Raw genomic sequence first — 16,512 nt, 5'->3', positions numbered from 1 at the left:
TAAAACTTCAGGCACTCAGGCTTCTATTTCACCCATCACTTGTCCTTGAAGACTAATACAGCTTCAGGAAAAAAGCAATTACCCACTCTGAAAAGCCTGGTAGTTACAATTATGAAATAATAAAATGTCAAAGACAAATGCCTAATTTAGATATAGTGTTTTAAACTTCTTAGTTTAGTGAAATACTACAAAATATTCTCTCCAGTCATTACATCCATCTGGTACAATGATGTCTTTGACTGGCACAGAAAGCAAATTCACAAACATTTGGTGCGGCGCATCTGAGCACGCATTAGAAATCAGCAATTGCAAACCTATTTTGCTCACCTTGTCACCAATAATGCGTTGCTTAGTGCTTTAATTCCAGCTCGTTCTTGAAGACACTCAGTAAGCAGGAACACTCGTGTCTCTAGGGGAAAAAAGTTTAACATTTGCAACAGCAGTTGCTGTGCATCCCTTGCTCTTGGTGCTCACAGGCGTCACAATCCCCAACAATCCCTAAATAAGCGAAGTTTCCTCCACGGCTACCGTTGGTTACTGGTTGAACAATAAGCACCCACGAACCTTTAATGGTGAGAAGAATTCTGGAAGAATAACAGTAGCAAAGTCTAAACAAAGACGGATTTTAAACTGGTACTTTCCAACCAAAGCGATCTTTACATGATGTACATTTCCACAAACAGCAGACTCCAAAAATTACAGATTCTCACTGCTCGTGCTTGCAGGTCAGGTCTTACTGATCTTAGCACAACTTGGGCTGCGATAAAAGCACTGCAAGGTGGCAGAAGGGAAGAGATTAAACCCTTTGTCCTGTTATCGTGTACTCTGATAGTGTCCAGGTATCGTTATCACAGTCCAAGATTTTTATGATGAGGGCAATGCAGGCACAAACAATCCTTGCACCTCAGGTTGGCAAGCTGCATTCCTCATCCTTGCAATGGGTATTAAGAAGAATCGTGTGCTTACAGGTTTTGAAAAAAAAATGTGGAGACAAACAATATGTGCAAAATTAGAGAAGAAAATCACACCTGAGCATCTAGGAGTCAGCCCCAGAGTAAATGAAGAGCTCTTCTCCCAGCACTGCCTGAGTCCTTGATGTGACTGTGCTGCCTGCAGCCCCTGCAGCACAAGTGCTCTGCCTCCTGCCCTGTTTGTAGCAGCTGTATCTGTGTGAAGGCGAAGGAGAAAAAGGCACAAAATGAGACGCTATGGAGACGCTTATGCCACCCAACCGTGTTGTACCTAGCGAGAACTGCTTTGCATTGTCTTAGAAATCAAGCACCATGCCTGCAGGTTCACAAACAAGCTGTGGGGAGGAGACACAGAGCCACTAAGGGATGTCTCAAAATAAGCCAAGCCCTCCTTCTCCACCTCGTGAGGACAAGGTGTTTAATATCAGCCAGGAAGGGGCAAATTTAGCAGGGCCTACGCCTCCACTCTTTTTAGAGAAGGCCAAAAACTTGGGATGGTGTATTTTTAATGTGAGGCCCAAGATGGGATACAATCAGACCCTCATAACACATTAAAAGGCTCAGTGAAGAAGGGGGAAAAGAACAATTGGTTGTGAACAAGGTTAGTGAATTCTTCATCATAAATTAAATTTATGATAGACATTAAGCTTCCATATTTGAAGGCTTCTTTCCCCCCCTTCCATACCATTCTAAAATGATACCTAACAAGAGGAATTAGGACAAGGAAGGTGGTTTAAAATAGAACTTGATAGATTTATGACCAACATTATACGGTAGGTACTTCTTAACTTCGGTAAGAAGCCAAGCTTGATGACCCAGGACCATCTTTCGAGCGCTATTTTTTAGCACTAAGTTTGCAACTCAGACGTGGTTCTGTTCCTGAAGTGCAGTCCCTACAAGTCTCCTCTGAAAGGAAAGCCTGCCCAGAACAGAACAAGGGAAAACCAAAACCATGGAGTGAAAAATGACAAAGTTAGCAAAGACACTGAACCACTACATGAATTGGAAGACCTCCCACAGCTCACAAGCAGGAACTGCCTGCAGTACCCATTTCAGAAGGCGCTGGTTAGCGGTGCTGCAGGGAGACACAGCCAGGCAGTGCCTGGCACAGTGATATTCTCAGGGGGAACAGCCAGCACCTTCTCCACAGGTAAGTGATCATCAGCGCTGTGCCAAATGTGGTGGTTACTATCTCACACCTTAACTGATGTTTATTTTAGCTCCCCTTTAGCTCCTTCCTTTCAGAATGAAGTTACCTAAACCTGAGATTTGTGGCAGGCTTGTCTAGACAACCTTTCCCTTCCCCACCCATTTCTCAAAGCAGCACACATGGTCTTGGCGTAAAGTATACAGACCAGATAACACTTGCAGAATAAACAAGGTGTGTTTTCCCTTGACAGGTCAAAGACCTGAAAAGAACACTAGGAGGGAACACTTCAGCGGTAACCGAGTTAAGACTGCATGAAAAGATGACGGTTAATCAAGGCCGATACTACCTGACCAACTTACTGCCTGCACGAACTGGTGTTCTGGCCTCAACCACTTCTTCCATGACATTTCACACCCACTACCTCAAGTCAGCTCCAGACAAAGCTCTGACTGAAGTTGGGCACCTGACATATCTCACACTTTTAAAGAAAGAAAATTCAGCATTACAACAGCAAGCTGCTAACCAGAAATAAGTCCATGTTTTTCTTCATTTCTTTTTAGATAAAGGACTACCAAAACAAGTGATTAAGACAATGTTGCTTTGCATTATTAACAAATACACAAAGTTTTATTCTGTACGTTAACATTATCATATCAAGTATAACCCACATTCACAGCAGAAGTTTTCTGATACCAATTTGCAACACCAGCTACTGTATTATAAATGCATTAAGAGAAACTTATCTTTAGCTATTTGGGTAACTTGAAGATAAAGTGCAAAACCATAATAAAATTCAGATAAATATATGCCCCAGCTTGTACTCAGTGGAAGATAAAGCAAAGTTTTAAGACTACTAGATATGTATTCATTGCATACAGTAGAAGAGTGTGACCTGGTATCAATTTTCAAGTTTTCCTATCACCAGGCATGGATTACAATAATTTTCCACTACTGAAAAGGTAAAAAAAAAAAAAAAAAAAAAAAAAAAAGTCATGATAAGCTTACAAACAAGACATGTTTGCCAGACTACCTGGAGCTTAGCCCTATACTAGGTAGCTTTATGCAATAAAGGATGAAGGTATAGGAAGAACTGATGGACAGAAACAGTTCATTTCCTGACAGCCTCTTTGATTTTACCATCAAGGAATCAAATAGTAGGACATAGCAAAATCCTTTTTTGAGTCCCCAAGTCATAACATATATATTTTTAAACGACACCTGCAGAACAAGTACATAAGCACAGTATCACCATTCAACTGAAAAAAGGACCGCCAACTGGTCCTCTCAATCCAAGACAAGAAAAAAACTTCAGGTCCAACTCAGAACGTAACCCAAGCTGATGTATTTCTCCTTACAGTCACTGGTACAGCTTCCCCAGTTCCAAACACTCTTTTCAAGTGAAATAAAGTTCCAAAAACTCTGCGTGACTTTCTTTTACCTAGCTAACCATCTAGTGCTACTTTGGAGGCAGCAGGTATGTATAGTTTTTCTTATGTAGAGCATTTAAGCAGATAAATGAATTTGAAGACCCAGCTGGTGTATTCTGGATAAGGCACTCACCCCAGATGAGCAGTACAGCACCAGGCCAGTGCATAAGAGAAGTCTGGCCATATTTATTCATCATTTACACACAAAGAATAGTCCTATAGCATTGTGCTCTTTCAGTTTGAAGTGATCTTCCTGCAACAGTTTCTGCAGCTTTATAAGCTGCTCCATTCTTTCCTAAATTTACTAATTTTGCCCATGTAAGTATTTATAGAACGAAATCCTAAAATTTTTCTAGATTCCTAGTATTTCAAAGTAAAATTGAGGTGCGCCTCAAAGGGGCATGCACGATATTTAGTAGAACTTGCAAAAAGCTACCATGAACTCACAGTGACAAACGTTCAATCTGCCCATCAGCAGTTCTCAACCGTCTATAGAACATTTGTCAAGCTAGGTCTCGTATGATTTAAATCCCTGGAAAAAGTTGCTTTATGGCATGCATAGTAGAGATATCACTAGTGCTTCTTGGAAGACTTCTATTTTCTCTCCTCCTCCCTCCCAAAAGGGTACCAGTTTAAATAAAAAATTGTTCGTAGTTCACCCTTTACTGCACAAAACCCTGGAATAGCAGGAGTAAAAACCTGTTAGCCTACCACCAAAAGATTAAGTTGGATTTAGTCTCTACGAAAAAGCAAAACACACACCTCACTTCTTGGGTTCTTTATTACTTTGTCAGACATTTTGATAGGATTATTCTGGTATTCTGGTCTAGTATTGGATCACAACCAAAATCTCAGTTTTAAGGAAAAACCCTCATTTCATACTGATTTGAACTGCCAGTGACTTTAAGCACCCAGTTTTATTTTTTCCATTTAATGTATGCTCTGCAGTTCTAAAAAGATGAGTTACGCTTTTTTGTTCACATACAAAAAGACAGTCTAACAGATGTAAACTATTTATTGAATATTTGCCACCAATATTGTTAAATACATAATCTTGCAGTTTTCCGCTTTCAAGTTAAAATGTCAGAAACAGAACACCAAATATTTACAATTCTTATAAGGAATGTTACATAATGACACATTAAGGCGTAAATTCTTTTGGCTTATAATTCTGAAAAGAATGATAATAGCAAAAAGTGATGCAAAAAATCTTCGTTGTGAGATTATGATTAAGCTACAATGTTTTACAAAAATATGGTGTAAGATGGCAATAATCCCATTCAAAATCCTGCATTAGGCCCCTAAAGAGGGGCTGATAATTTATACAGTCAACTTTAAAATTTACATATAAAGGTACCCTATTCACCATTGAAAAGTACAACTCTCAACATATACAGTTTTCAGGCCACAGTTTTGAAGGTCTGGAGTATCAAGTTGGTTTGATGAATTAGTCGGTTGGCACTTATGAACACATTTATTGCCCTGGTAGAAAAAACAAAGATATTAGTTGATACACTTTTCAACACTTTGTTCAATAAATACAGCATTAAATCAGGGTAACTAAACATATTGGCATCTAGGCAAATTGGAAACATACTGATGTCTTACCATATTGTGATGTACCTGAAACTTACAGCTGGCAAACAGACTTAGTTGCATAGCTTATTCTAGAAAGACTATGTTTGTTGGCAGGAACTTAAAAGACTTTGGCTCTCTATTTAGTTTTGTGGTTTTAGCTACAAAAAGGAGTAGAGCAACAATCATTAAATGCCTGTTCCTTTCACTCCATCCCCTGATAATTTCAGAATTTGCAACTCTTTCCTCAAATACTTATTATTTCAGTAATCTTTGTTACGAAAAAGTGTGGGGTCACTGAGGTTTTTAATCTCAGAAGTGACACCTGTAAGCAAGACTATTTTGGTTAGTGCTGCTCCTTTCTGGTGGGAGCTGGGTAAATGAACATGTAGTTCAGACAGATGTAAGTTACAAGGAACATGAGTCTTACCTGGGATTTCTTGCAATATTGATAATACCTAAGGCACTGTAAAGCTTATCCCTACAACACATGGCACAGCATTTGCTTCACACAGGACTGAACAGAGCTGGTATCTTTCAGTACGTTTAGGGTAAGTGAACAACATATCAGCCCTTATAACAAAAATCTTGTCTTATTTTCCCTAATCAAACTAGTTAGGCAAACAAGACCTTTTCATTATGTATAAATTTAGTACAAAAGTATACTTACTTTCCATCTTTAAAATAGGTTTTCAGAGTATCACTGAAACTTTTGGAGTATTTTACAAACTCTTTCTTTTGGTGCTCAAGTGCCTAAAAAAAACAAAAACACCAAGAAGGTTATAAGATCACAGACTGGATACAATGAGGGTCTTTACATTAAAGGCAGAAGAAAACAAGCAAACAGTATGCAGATATAGGAATTTTAGGTTAAGGGTGGTAGTATATACATTTTTTTTACATTGCATTTACTTATTTTTAAGAAAGACATGCAGAGAAGTCACCCTCTTCGTAAAAAAAATGCTAAGAATTAGCAAACAATCATGTTAAAACATTATGTCATTGACCAGTTATACTCTCCTATTCATCCTTTGAACAAATGGCTTCCTCTTCTACTATTAAAAACGGTGTATAAAAAAGTTTTCACATACCCTCCGGTTCTGGTATTGGTATTTCTTGAAGACATTATTTACTGTGTCAAGAAGTTCCTTTATTGCACTCGCGATGTCCCTGTTTAACAATGAAAAGAGTTGCAATATCAATAAGCTATACTATTTAAATACTGGAATTTAAACCCCTTTCAACAGCCCTACATCCTATCTGATATTCTTTCCATTGAGATGAAAGAGCTAGACAAGTAACATGGCAACTCAACTTGTTGATTATTTTTAATTTCTGTCTATTAACACAGGGCTCTCATTAAGAATATTCAACTCTATTCACTCATTTATAACCACAGGTCAAGCTTTTTTCCAACAGCAACATTGTGGCTAGCATCTCCCACAGCATTTCAGCATCCAGATATAAATGCAAAGTTTGATCCCCTCAAAATGCAGAAAAATATATAATGCAGCACTTACTTGATTGTCTGAAGAAACCTCACTCTGTCATTGATCTCATCTGGAATCTTACTAAGAATCTGTTTAAGTGCTCGCGCCTTTTCATTCAGATCTTGGAATTCTGGTTCTGGTCTTTCAATCATATATTCTAACAAGAAGGACATATTGAAGAAAAAATAATGGCATTTTTCAGTAAGTTCCTTGTGGCAGCTAAAAAAAAAAACTGCTTCACAAAATGCAGCAGTCTTGCCATGAAGGATTTGAAGGCTGACTGCACAAAAGATAGCCATGACCACAAACCCACAGTAAATACTCTGCATTAACAGAAACACAGCGCAGCAATAACCTTTCTAATTGCAAGTTGGAGATGTTATTTAAAAGAAATGCTGAACACGTTACACTAATTAAACGCAGTACTAAAAGAACTTTAAGCCTACTATACACTGCCCTTCTCTGACAGTGCAACACCTGCTTTTAATTTGAGGCAAACTGCAGAAGGTGAGCTACTTCTAAGTATTATTTTTCTCTTATTAGTCATGTATGTACCTCCAACAGATGTACTCAGAAAGACAACTGTTCCTACTATTCAGCATGGTAGAAGAAATCTATTAACAGAAAACTTCCTCTGAAAATGGGCATAGAGAAATTTGGCACTGTAATTAAGAAAATGCTTATTCAACGTAAGAGACTTGGTATTACCTTCTACATCATCAGCAGCCATACGCAGGAGAGACTCTGTAAAGTTTACATCCACACTTTTTTTCTCCAGAATTTTCATAATAATGTCCTGCGTGAGACCTGGATTTTCTTTTTCAGCCTGCATTGAGAGAGGATTTATTCTTAAAGATGCAATCATAATACTGCAAGGACAAAAGCAGACTTCCAAGTAATTTGCTTCACATACCACAGCAATTTGCTAGAAAATTCTAAGAAGTACAATGGTTTAAAATTAGCATATTACATTGAAAACTGCTCTTCCAGTTTTCTTTTCATAAGTAGTTTTGTATAAGCAACTTTTCCAATAAACCCTTCCACTCCCTTCAATTTGAGTAAGAGATATTTTGTAAAGAAATTCTTTGTATTGTTGTATTCCTGTAAACACTTTGCTTTGAAACAAAGATATTGCACATAACAGAATTTAATTCACTTATTCACAGGTGCAACTCCCCCATCTTCCACATGGCTTTTTTTTTTTTTTTTTTTAAAGTGTGCCTCTTACAAAACACATATGCTCAAACATCTTTGAACTGCCTTTTCACAGAAAACTCCTTTTGACTGATGACATATCTAAATTAAGCTAAGCTAGATTCTAACACTGGACATATTCACAGTACCTGTGCTGCTATCAAAAAAATATTCTGTGTTGAGTACGAATGAGCATGTGTTTTTAGCTAGCACTACCATTTCCTCCAATATCTCAGTTTCTATTATTTGCATTCAGCACAGCCCCTTACCACGAGTTGTAAATAACATTTAACTTCGAAGAGTTCTGACTGTGAGCTGTAGCTGTCTAGGTACACTTAAAGTGGAGAAACAGCAAAGCACTGCTTAGCTACCTTTTATACTACATACACAAGGTGAGATTTTGTTTGAAATTGCTCAATATACTTTAATTAATCAGATTCCAACTCACATGTGCACTCATTTCAAACTTAGTCCACGTGATCATCCACACATTTTTATTTAAGGCTACTGATTAAGGAAGATCCAATCTTCAAACATGACGACACAAGGAAGCAGTTATTTTTAACTTCACCATATCGTTTACCTTTTAAATGACCATTCCTCAATACAAGTAACTTCTCACCTTAATAAAGGCCGCTCTCAGTGTCTGAGCTGCTGATAGATTTACTCTTTCTAGCTGCAATAAAAGTTTAGACTGATTAGCAATTTGAACGTTATCCGAACAAAACAAGTAAAGTATTCATGCCTTGCCTTACATAGCATGATAAAGGTGCTTAGCAGAAGAACTGAAACAGATACAAAGTATGAAGTTTGATCCAAACAAAGGACTTCCTCCCTAAATAACCAAACATGTCACTGGACATGCTTTGCTTTTATTCAGCCTTCATCAGAAGTCTGACAGAAGACTTTAAGAACATCTCGACAGCCTCTGATACTTACAGAAAGACAAGTACCCAATTAAATTATAGCCATTAGCACTTAAAATACACATGCATCAAGCTGCTCACAGGTACATGTTAAACTGCACCTTATTTCCTGTCACAGATTGCACTAGTTCCTAATGCTGTGCTAGGATCTGTGACCATTAGAGCTGAAATAGCTTCGCAAAAAGCCTCGCAAAAAGTTATGTGCACATTTACAGTGATGAAAGGAAAATAAGAACACTGAAATAATCATCTGAAAAGGAACTGCAGCGTCAAGGAAAAAAAAAAAAATCGAATGTTACATACCATTGTTGCTAAAACCCTCTGTAAAAGCTAAGAAAAAAGACCAGGGCCAAGACAACTAGCAACCACTGACGAGCTTCAAATTGTGTTCATGGAAAGTGGGGTGAAAGAGTAAAAAAAGCATAGAAAGAAGGCTGTGTTAAACACTAGAATTTCTCCCCATCAAGCTAAGCTGGCTGTTACTGCCATCGGCTTTCCTGATATAAAAGGATTACTATGTTCTACAGCAAAAGCAGAGAGCTTACCTCGTTAAAGACAGGGTACATAACAGCATAGAGTGGCATGGAAACCATAGAAGTGGTCTCTGCTTCATTCTTCATCTCTTCCATTGTCATCCTCATTCAAAGAACCACTTCTCAAGAAAAATGCTATAGAAGCAAAAAACTCCTCATTCACTGAAACGTTTCTTCTTTTTCCTCGTTGTGCAGGAATATTTGAAGAACTTGAAATATATTGTCCTTATGTCATAGGGAAAAAAAAAAAAAAAACAAAAGAACAATTATGAGTTAGAATGACTAACGATTTCTAAAAAAATGAAAAGCACAGAACGTTATTTCCTGCCCAGAAAGCACGAATTATTTTATGACATCAGCTTAAGTAAATATAGAATTACTACTTCATGCAATTTTAAAGCCTTAATTCTAATTTATTAAGTGAGCAAATATTTTATAGTAGCATACTACCAGAAAATCTTTACTGCAAGTTCTTACATAATTAATTTTCCTGAAAGTAATTTTATTTGATACATGATAAAAAAAATGGTGAATACTACGCCTTTGTTTTTATACAAGCAAGAGTCTTCAGTCATCTTTCCACTCAGGGTGTGTCCAGGACTATGTTAACTCAATGGAAAATTATTGTTCCAGTAACTGAACCTAGCTTTTGGAAGCTCTCCACCCAGTCTAGCTCATCATACACCCAACACAGAGTGATCATTGCTCAGACCCAGGAATTAAGTGGAAAAAAGGAAGGTAGCCCTGCACTTCATAAGCAATCTCTCCAACAGTCTGTGTTTTCTGTTCAACAAGACAAGATTTTGAGAATGTTTTGTATAACATAATGGAGCTTAAAGACTTAACATCCAAAATAGAAATAAAGATGCACAAAAAAAGGTTATTATTATTTATTTAGATTTGCTCAGTATTTAATGTGCTAGAGGAGTTTTTCCATCCCCAAGAACCTTTAGACATCTGGCGTTTGTATGTTCAAGTACTGGATTTTATTGATACTTTAGTGAGAAATGAATAAAATAAAATCTTTGAAAAGAGCAGGAGCTACAACAGTAACCGATATCACTTCCCAGTAGCATCAACAGGGCAAAACATGCTAAGATGCTTCTTCGAGCTATGTTCCCCCTTTTGTTCTGCACTTGCTAGAAATCTTCCGCATTGAACTATTTAAGTAGAAAAACAGATGAACTTTTTGCCCAGGGCAAGTGTATAGTAGTATAGCTGTAATTATAGCTAAGTGAAAGTTGTTATTGATTACAGTAAGCACAAGGAGGAACTTGGATGGCTGCAAATATCACACCCGCCTCACCCGAGCGTGGGATTGGGCAGTATGAACATACCCCAAAGTGATAAACCAAGGGAGGAACCGGACACATTACAGAAATAGCCGACAGTTAAGAAAATATTATTGGAAGTTAAACATAAATATAGCAACAAGCGACAGCTATTTATACAGGCCTGCTGACATGGATTGCAGATTGCAAAATCTCATCTCTATTTCTCTTGGTGTTTGAAACTTTCAGCGTGACGTACACGAGCAGAGTCCCTTAGCCACAAAAAGGGCTTACCCTGACTTTAAATAAAAGGGGTCTGTGTAGAAACCTCAGCATGAGTAGAGCTGCAGAAGGTCAGGGCTCACCATTTTAACACCTACCGGTAGCTGTTTTATTCAAGAACTTGGAAGAATACAATCAAATATTTGTTATTTCTTAAAAAGTTGATTATCTTTAAAGAACTCGATCCAGAGTTACCCAAATTCATGCAAAATCTACTCACAGGGGGGACTCATCTGAACAAGTTTGTCTCCCCAGCACAAGCTCAAGCTGTCCCATCTATTTATTACGCTCATACTGCCTGCACCAAGGACTGTGCATGTAAGGGGCAGGGTGGAAGGCGAGCTGCCTGTTTTGCAGTTTCCTTCTGTGTTTCTGGAAGTTCAGTAAAAATAAACACTCCAGGAAGATCCTACACAAAAAAGTGTCGCTGAAGACAGTGTTCATAGATTAATTGGCTGCAAGTTTTTTTGTTTTTTGTTTTTTTATCTAAAGCACTGTGCTGTCAACATAAAAGTTTTTAAAAACAGGTAAGTGAGCGTTGCTTTAGTCTACCCAAAAGATTTTTGATCATCAGGAGAAGGGCAAAGAAGGACGAAATAACCATTAGATATAATTACTTCGGTTTTATGGGTTATCAGTATCCACAAAGAAAATAAAATACCAACTGAAATGATAGATTTTTATGATGATGAAAGCCTCACCGCTGACTATTGTGAAGAACTCATTTTCTCCTGAAGAGCCATAAGCCACTGTTACTCATCCATGGTGCGGTTAAACACCCCATATAAAAACAATCAGGCACCATCTCCTACCTCCTTACCAGGCACCGACACTCTTCAAACAAAGTAAATAAATCCTGGATGTGTACTAACACAACGTGTACAAGGGCTGTGACTGAAGACAAGGGCTGGCTTTAAATATGTTGTACACACCAAAAAAGTTAAGACTCGAAATCCTTCTGTTGCCAACATATGAAAATATACGTGGGATCTCAATCACACCGGCTGCTCCGTACTCCAGGATCTTTCCTTTGATTCATGCTAACCCCACGTTCCACCCGGTGCATCCGTTTGCTATCACTGCCCCACTCTCTCTTTGCAGCTAGGAATGACTCCACACCTTTTGGGGTAACTTGGATGTGCTGCAGTCTTGGTCAGCCCTGAATAGCAGGGTAAAGGCTTCCCCCAAAACACATTTTCAGTACAGAGACTGTACGGGCTCCAGTGCACCCATGACAAATGCTTCCTAAGAGGTCCTGATTATGACCAAATCCCCATGAAGACAGAAGTCAACTCTATCATTTAGGTGAATTATTAGATATTCTGGTAGCCTTCAAGATGGCTTGGCTAAAGCCACGGTTTAATACACATTATCATGAAGCAAACTCTGAGCTTTCAGCATTTCTTTGGTGTCTGATCAAAAGCAGCCATCTGCTTGGCTGCCAGGCTTTATGGCAACACCGTCTCCTAAAAGCATAAGTTCAGCTCACCAGAATCTCAGGTGGCTTTACTTGAGAGGAATTTACACTGGCTTCACCTGCCAATGGTTTTTTCTCTGAAGACACTCAAAAAAGCTGGAATACGATCCCATAAAGAGATGATCCACTACAACAGCACAGCATAGCCACGTGGCTCAGAAAATCCTGGCAAATTTATATTAGGTGCAAGAAAAGTGCTATTCAGCTGGCAAATTTAACTGCTCTGATGGGGGAGACAAGAAGATAGAAGGAGATACAGCACGGGAAGAGACAGACTGCCAAATATAATTTGCATGTTAGCCTGATTTTTCTTTTTAAACAGTGATCCCACAGATTCAAATGTAGCCTGTTCCCCAGCATATGGAATTAGAAGTCATGCTTCACACTGCATCAGAAGAAATCAACCATCAGGGAGAATAAACAGGACAGATATAGTGAATTTAAAGGTGATTTCAACTTGAAAACAACGCTAAGATGCCACCTAGTACAGTCCTGTCTGCTTAGTGTTAAAATCAAACACATCAAGCTCTGTTCCCTGAGAAGAACTAGCACAGAGTTGGCTACTAGTTTTTCTGTGACACTTTCACTGTCAGTACAAATCTGACATTATAACCTTCACCATTTAGGCACTAAAATACTACCCCAGGTGTTCAGCAGTCACGGAGGGGACTGGCACTTTCTGACAAGGAACAAGTTTTTGACGTGTTCTGTTACAGACCTATTTCCCCATTCCCATCCAATGATGTTTTAAATCATTCAGTTGAACTACGTCAGGGGAAAAAAGCTACATTAAGATAAACTTCCTGGAAACAAAAATGGATAAAAAAGCAAAAACCATCAGATTTCCCCAAATGTACGGCTACCATGCTATGTACCCCAGGTGAAAGCTTGCTTCTCTCTCTCTAACCTGTCACTTACTGACAGACTTTTTGGTCAAGTGCTAAGCATCAAGTAGGAGAAGAACTGAGCTACCTAGTAAGAAAACAACCAGTGAGCACAGCAATCTTCCTCAAACCCACCTCTGTTCACTGGCCAGCGTGAAGACAAGCAAGGAATCTATGAAAGAAAGGCATTTGTTTAGTATTAGCTTCTGGAAGAGTATTTCAAGAGAAGACAGCAGTGTCATGACTGCAACCTTTAAAGACTTTCAAAACAATGGAAACTCTGGCAGGATGTCAGTGGTCACTTATGTCATCAGGAGATCCACCTGCACCACCAGTGCTGTCTCTGCTCTGTTCTCCAGGCTCCATCTACATCAGATGTAGAAAGTTTTAAGCACTTCTAGATGCTCTTTCTTTAATAAAAGCACTAAAGAGGCAGTAATCTACCAGAATGATTAATTCAATGGCTGGCTTATAAGGCAGAACCAAGTCACAGCTCTGCCCCTGCTACAGAAAGGTTATCCTTACTGCCAAGAAGTTTTGTTCCACTCCTTGTGGTGAGGATTCAAGAAGACTGGATTAAAGAAAAAGCCTCCAGGACCCCTGAGTTACCAGAACAACATATTTAAGGTCAGGAAGAAAGGTTGGAGAAGAGCACTTAACATGATGCCTATCTTGATTTTAAGGGCAAAGGTCTTCTTGGCCCTTACGTGTTAAACCAATGGGCACAGCACAAGGGAGCTTAGATATTTGCTTAACTACAGATGCAAATTTTACACAAGAGAAAAAAAATTACAGAGTGTGCTATTTTAACTATACACCTACCCCTTGCACAGCTTGGTGCCTTTAAGTTTCCCTTATTAACCAGTGAAGATGGCGAGAAACTTAGAAAAAGGCACTATACTGCATCGGTTCCCTGTTCTACTAAAACTTGGCAGTTTGAAGAGGTGGCCAAAGGAATACTATCAGAAGATAAGATTGGAGTTTTAAAAGCATCTTTAAATGCCTCTTGCTAGAAGAGACATGCACTCTTCCAACATCTCCATGCACGTGTATCACAGCCACTAACGGTCGGGTTCACTCAGACAACGCATAACTGCTTATGCATTTTATTATTGTGAGGGCAATTTGCGTGACTAATTCACGTCACACGAACCACAGCAAACACAAGATGCCTATTTTTAGGCTCACATCAACTCCAAAACAATTCGAGCCCACACTGAGATCAGGCTGACAATTAATTCACATTGTGAACTTCAGGCTGGGAGTTGTTTAGTCCGCTCTAATACATAAGTGCTGGTTTTGTGTGCCTACAAGAGAAGCTACAGCACCTGGATCAGGCCCCAGTTTCAGTAGTCACCCACTGAGAGCTGTAACACAGCACAAGTGAAAGGGGACAGCGCTCTGCGTGCATATAACCACAGAAATGTTTTCTTGTTTCTTTTTCAAGCTGTTTTCCTCTTCCTTAGGAATCCAAAAGCAAAGCCAGCACAGTGGCTGCGTTACTCCACCAGGCACTAGGAGATAAGACACCAACCCCCACACACACCACCACCCCCCAACGAGCACACAAAGCCCAGGGAGCAGCCCACACCCCCCACAGGGGTCCCCATATCCCTACCTGGCCCAGCCTCAGGTCAGGACCCCCCCCCAAGCCCCCACTAACGGGCGGTCCCCACAGAGCGCCGCCGCCCGTCCCTGAAGGGCCGCCCGCTGCTTCCACCCCAGGGAAGGGCCCGGGACGGCCCTGCCAGCGCCCCTCGCCTCCAGACAGCGCTGCTGGGGGCAGGAGGCCGGGCTGGGAGCCCGAGGGGCCGGGCAGGACCCCCCAAATCCCCCCCGAGCCGCCGCGAGTCCCCCCCGGCCTCTCCCCGCCCGGCCAGGCCCGAGCCGCGCCCGCCGCCTTCCCTCAGCCCTCCGCCACCCCCCGATTCTGGAAGCAGCCTTACGCTCCTTGCGCGGCGCAGCCCCACGGGCAGAGCCAGGCCCTACGCAAACGCCCTAGTGACCCCCACCCGCCCGCCCTGCTTCTCTCATTCCCACCCCAGGCTCAGCCCGCCGCAGGGGGCAGCCCCGGCCTCAGCCCCGTACCTCGGGCGCCCCCCGCCCCGCCGGGCCCACGGAGCTCCCCGGGGGGGCTTCACCGCCGCCGCCGGAAGCGCCCGCAAGGAGGAAGCGCCCGCCGCGGTGAGCGCCCAGCAGGCGTTGTCCGGAACTACCGGGGCGGCCGCGGGGCCCCCTGGGAGTTGTAGTCCTCCGGCCGCAACCACCCGCCCCACAATGCCGCGCGGGCAGAGGGAGGGCGCGAGGAGGAGGAGGCGGCGAATGAGAGCGAGGGGCGGGGCGGGGCGGGGCGGGGCGCTGGGCATAACCCGGCGCGGGAGGCGGCGGCAGCGGCAGTGCCCGCGGCAGGGCGCGGGCGGCGGGTGAGGGGCGGTGCTGCTGGGCGGGCTCGCGCCGGTACCCAGCGGGCGGGCAGGGCGGCGGGCTGGTGAGTGCCCCCCGAAGTGGGGTTGGGCTGAGGGGGCTCCTGTGGGGCTGGGAGCGGTGGGGGGGGAGCCGCCCGGGAGCGGCCGCTGCGGGGTTAGCGTGGGGTGGGGGCGCTGAGGGGAGCCCCCGCTGCTGCCCTCGTGGTGCCCCCTGAGAGGCTCTGCCCAGCTCGGGGGCGCTGAGGGGCTCGGAAGGTGTCAGAGTTAACAACGAGCTCTGGTCTGGGCAGTGCGGCTCCGTTTTGGGTTGGTATCCGCGTTTTTGGTGCGTTGCCGTGTAACTTTTTAACAATTCTGCGTGGCGCGAGTACCTGTGAGCAGAGCTCCAGGTCCCGGCGCCAACCCGCGGGTGGGGAGGGGGAGCTCGGTGCCCACCGAACCGGGCTCCGACCTCTTGTAACGCTGGGATGCGAAGGGGAGAGGCTTTGGCATCTGCCCGAGGGCACCGTGCTCACCCCACGCGTGTTCCTGGTCGCTGTCAGCTCCCTGAGGGGAAGCCAGCACCGGGCTGGCGGTGCTCCGCTGTCCTGGCCGCCAGCCTGCCTTGTTTTGCTCGGGTCCGTGTGTGTCAGCCCCTGTGTCAGCCGCTCTGCGTGTCGTGCTGATGAAGGATTGTTCCGAACTTCCACGGTTTGTGTGTGCTGTTCGTCGCCTGCTGTCTCCGGTTCCTGATTTCTCATCTCACCGTTTCTGATGCGGTCAGTGCCTCAGCCCAGGAGGAGGTGATGCTGCCCTGCTTAGGGGAGGGAGACTTGCCAAAATGTCATAGCATGCGCCTGTATGGGGTGCTTTCACTTCTCAGTGAAACTAGCATGCTTTAAAGCTACAAAGTTGCAGTCCTTCTGC

General features: G+C 42.3%; 2 protein-coding genes across 3 annotated transcripts in view; one reads left to right on the top strand and one right to left on the bottom strand.

The window, feature by feature from the left end:
• Positions 1–3,176: 3,176 nt before the first annotated feature.
• Positions 3,177–15,389, bottom strand: PDCD10 (programmed cell death 10). The gene is made up of 8 exons (XM_084291753.1): positions 15,269–15,389; positions 9,279–9,491; positions 8,430–8,483; positions 7,322–7,439; positions 6,644–6,770; positions 6,215–6,293; positions 5,794–5,876; positions 3,177–5,030 (listed from the first exon to the last, which is right to left on the bottom strand). The coding sequence occupies exons 2-8, from the start codon at positions 9,372–9,374 to the stop codon at positions 4,949–4,951; spliced, it is 639 nt and encodes a 212-aa protein (XP_084147879.1). The 5' UTR covers positions 9,375–9,491; positions 15,269–15,389; the 3' UTR covers positions 3,177–4,948.
• Positions 15,390–15,575: 186 nt separating this feature from the next.
• The window catches only part of LOC311212754 (neuroserpin), a 47,347-nt gene continuing 46,410 nt past the window's right edge, over positions 15,576–16,512 (top strand). The window contains exon 1 of one of the 2 annotated variants that reach the window (XM_084292358.1): positions 15,576–15,603. The gene's annotated coding sequence lies outside the window, so the exon portion shown is untranslated. Of the gene's footprint in view, positions 15,669–16,512 lie in introns of both variants that reach the window. The other variant, XM_084292357.1, reaches the window with a different exon arrangement.

This window comes from Netta rufina, assembly GCF_964035555.1.
Source record: "Netta rufina genome assembly, chromosome: 9".
NCBI lineage: Eukaryota > Metazoa > Chordata > Aves > Anseriformes > Anatidae > Netta > Netta rufina.
This window is presented reverse-complemented; position numbering and strand designations above follow the sequence as displayed.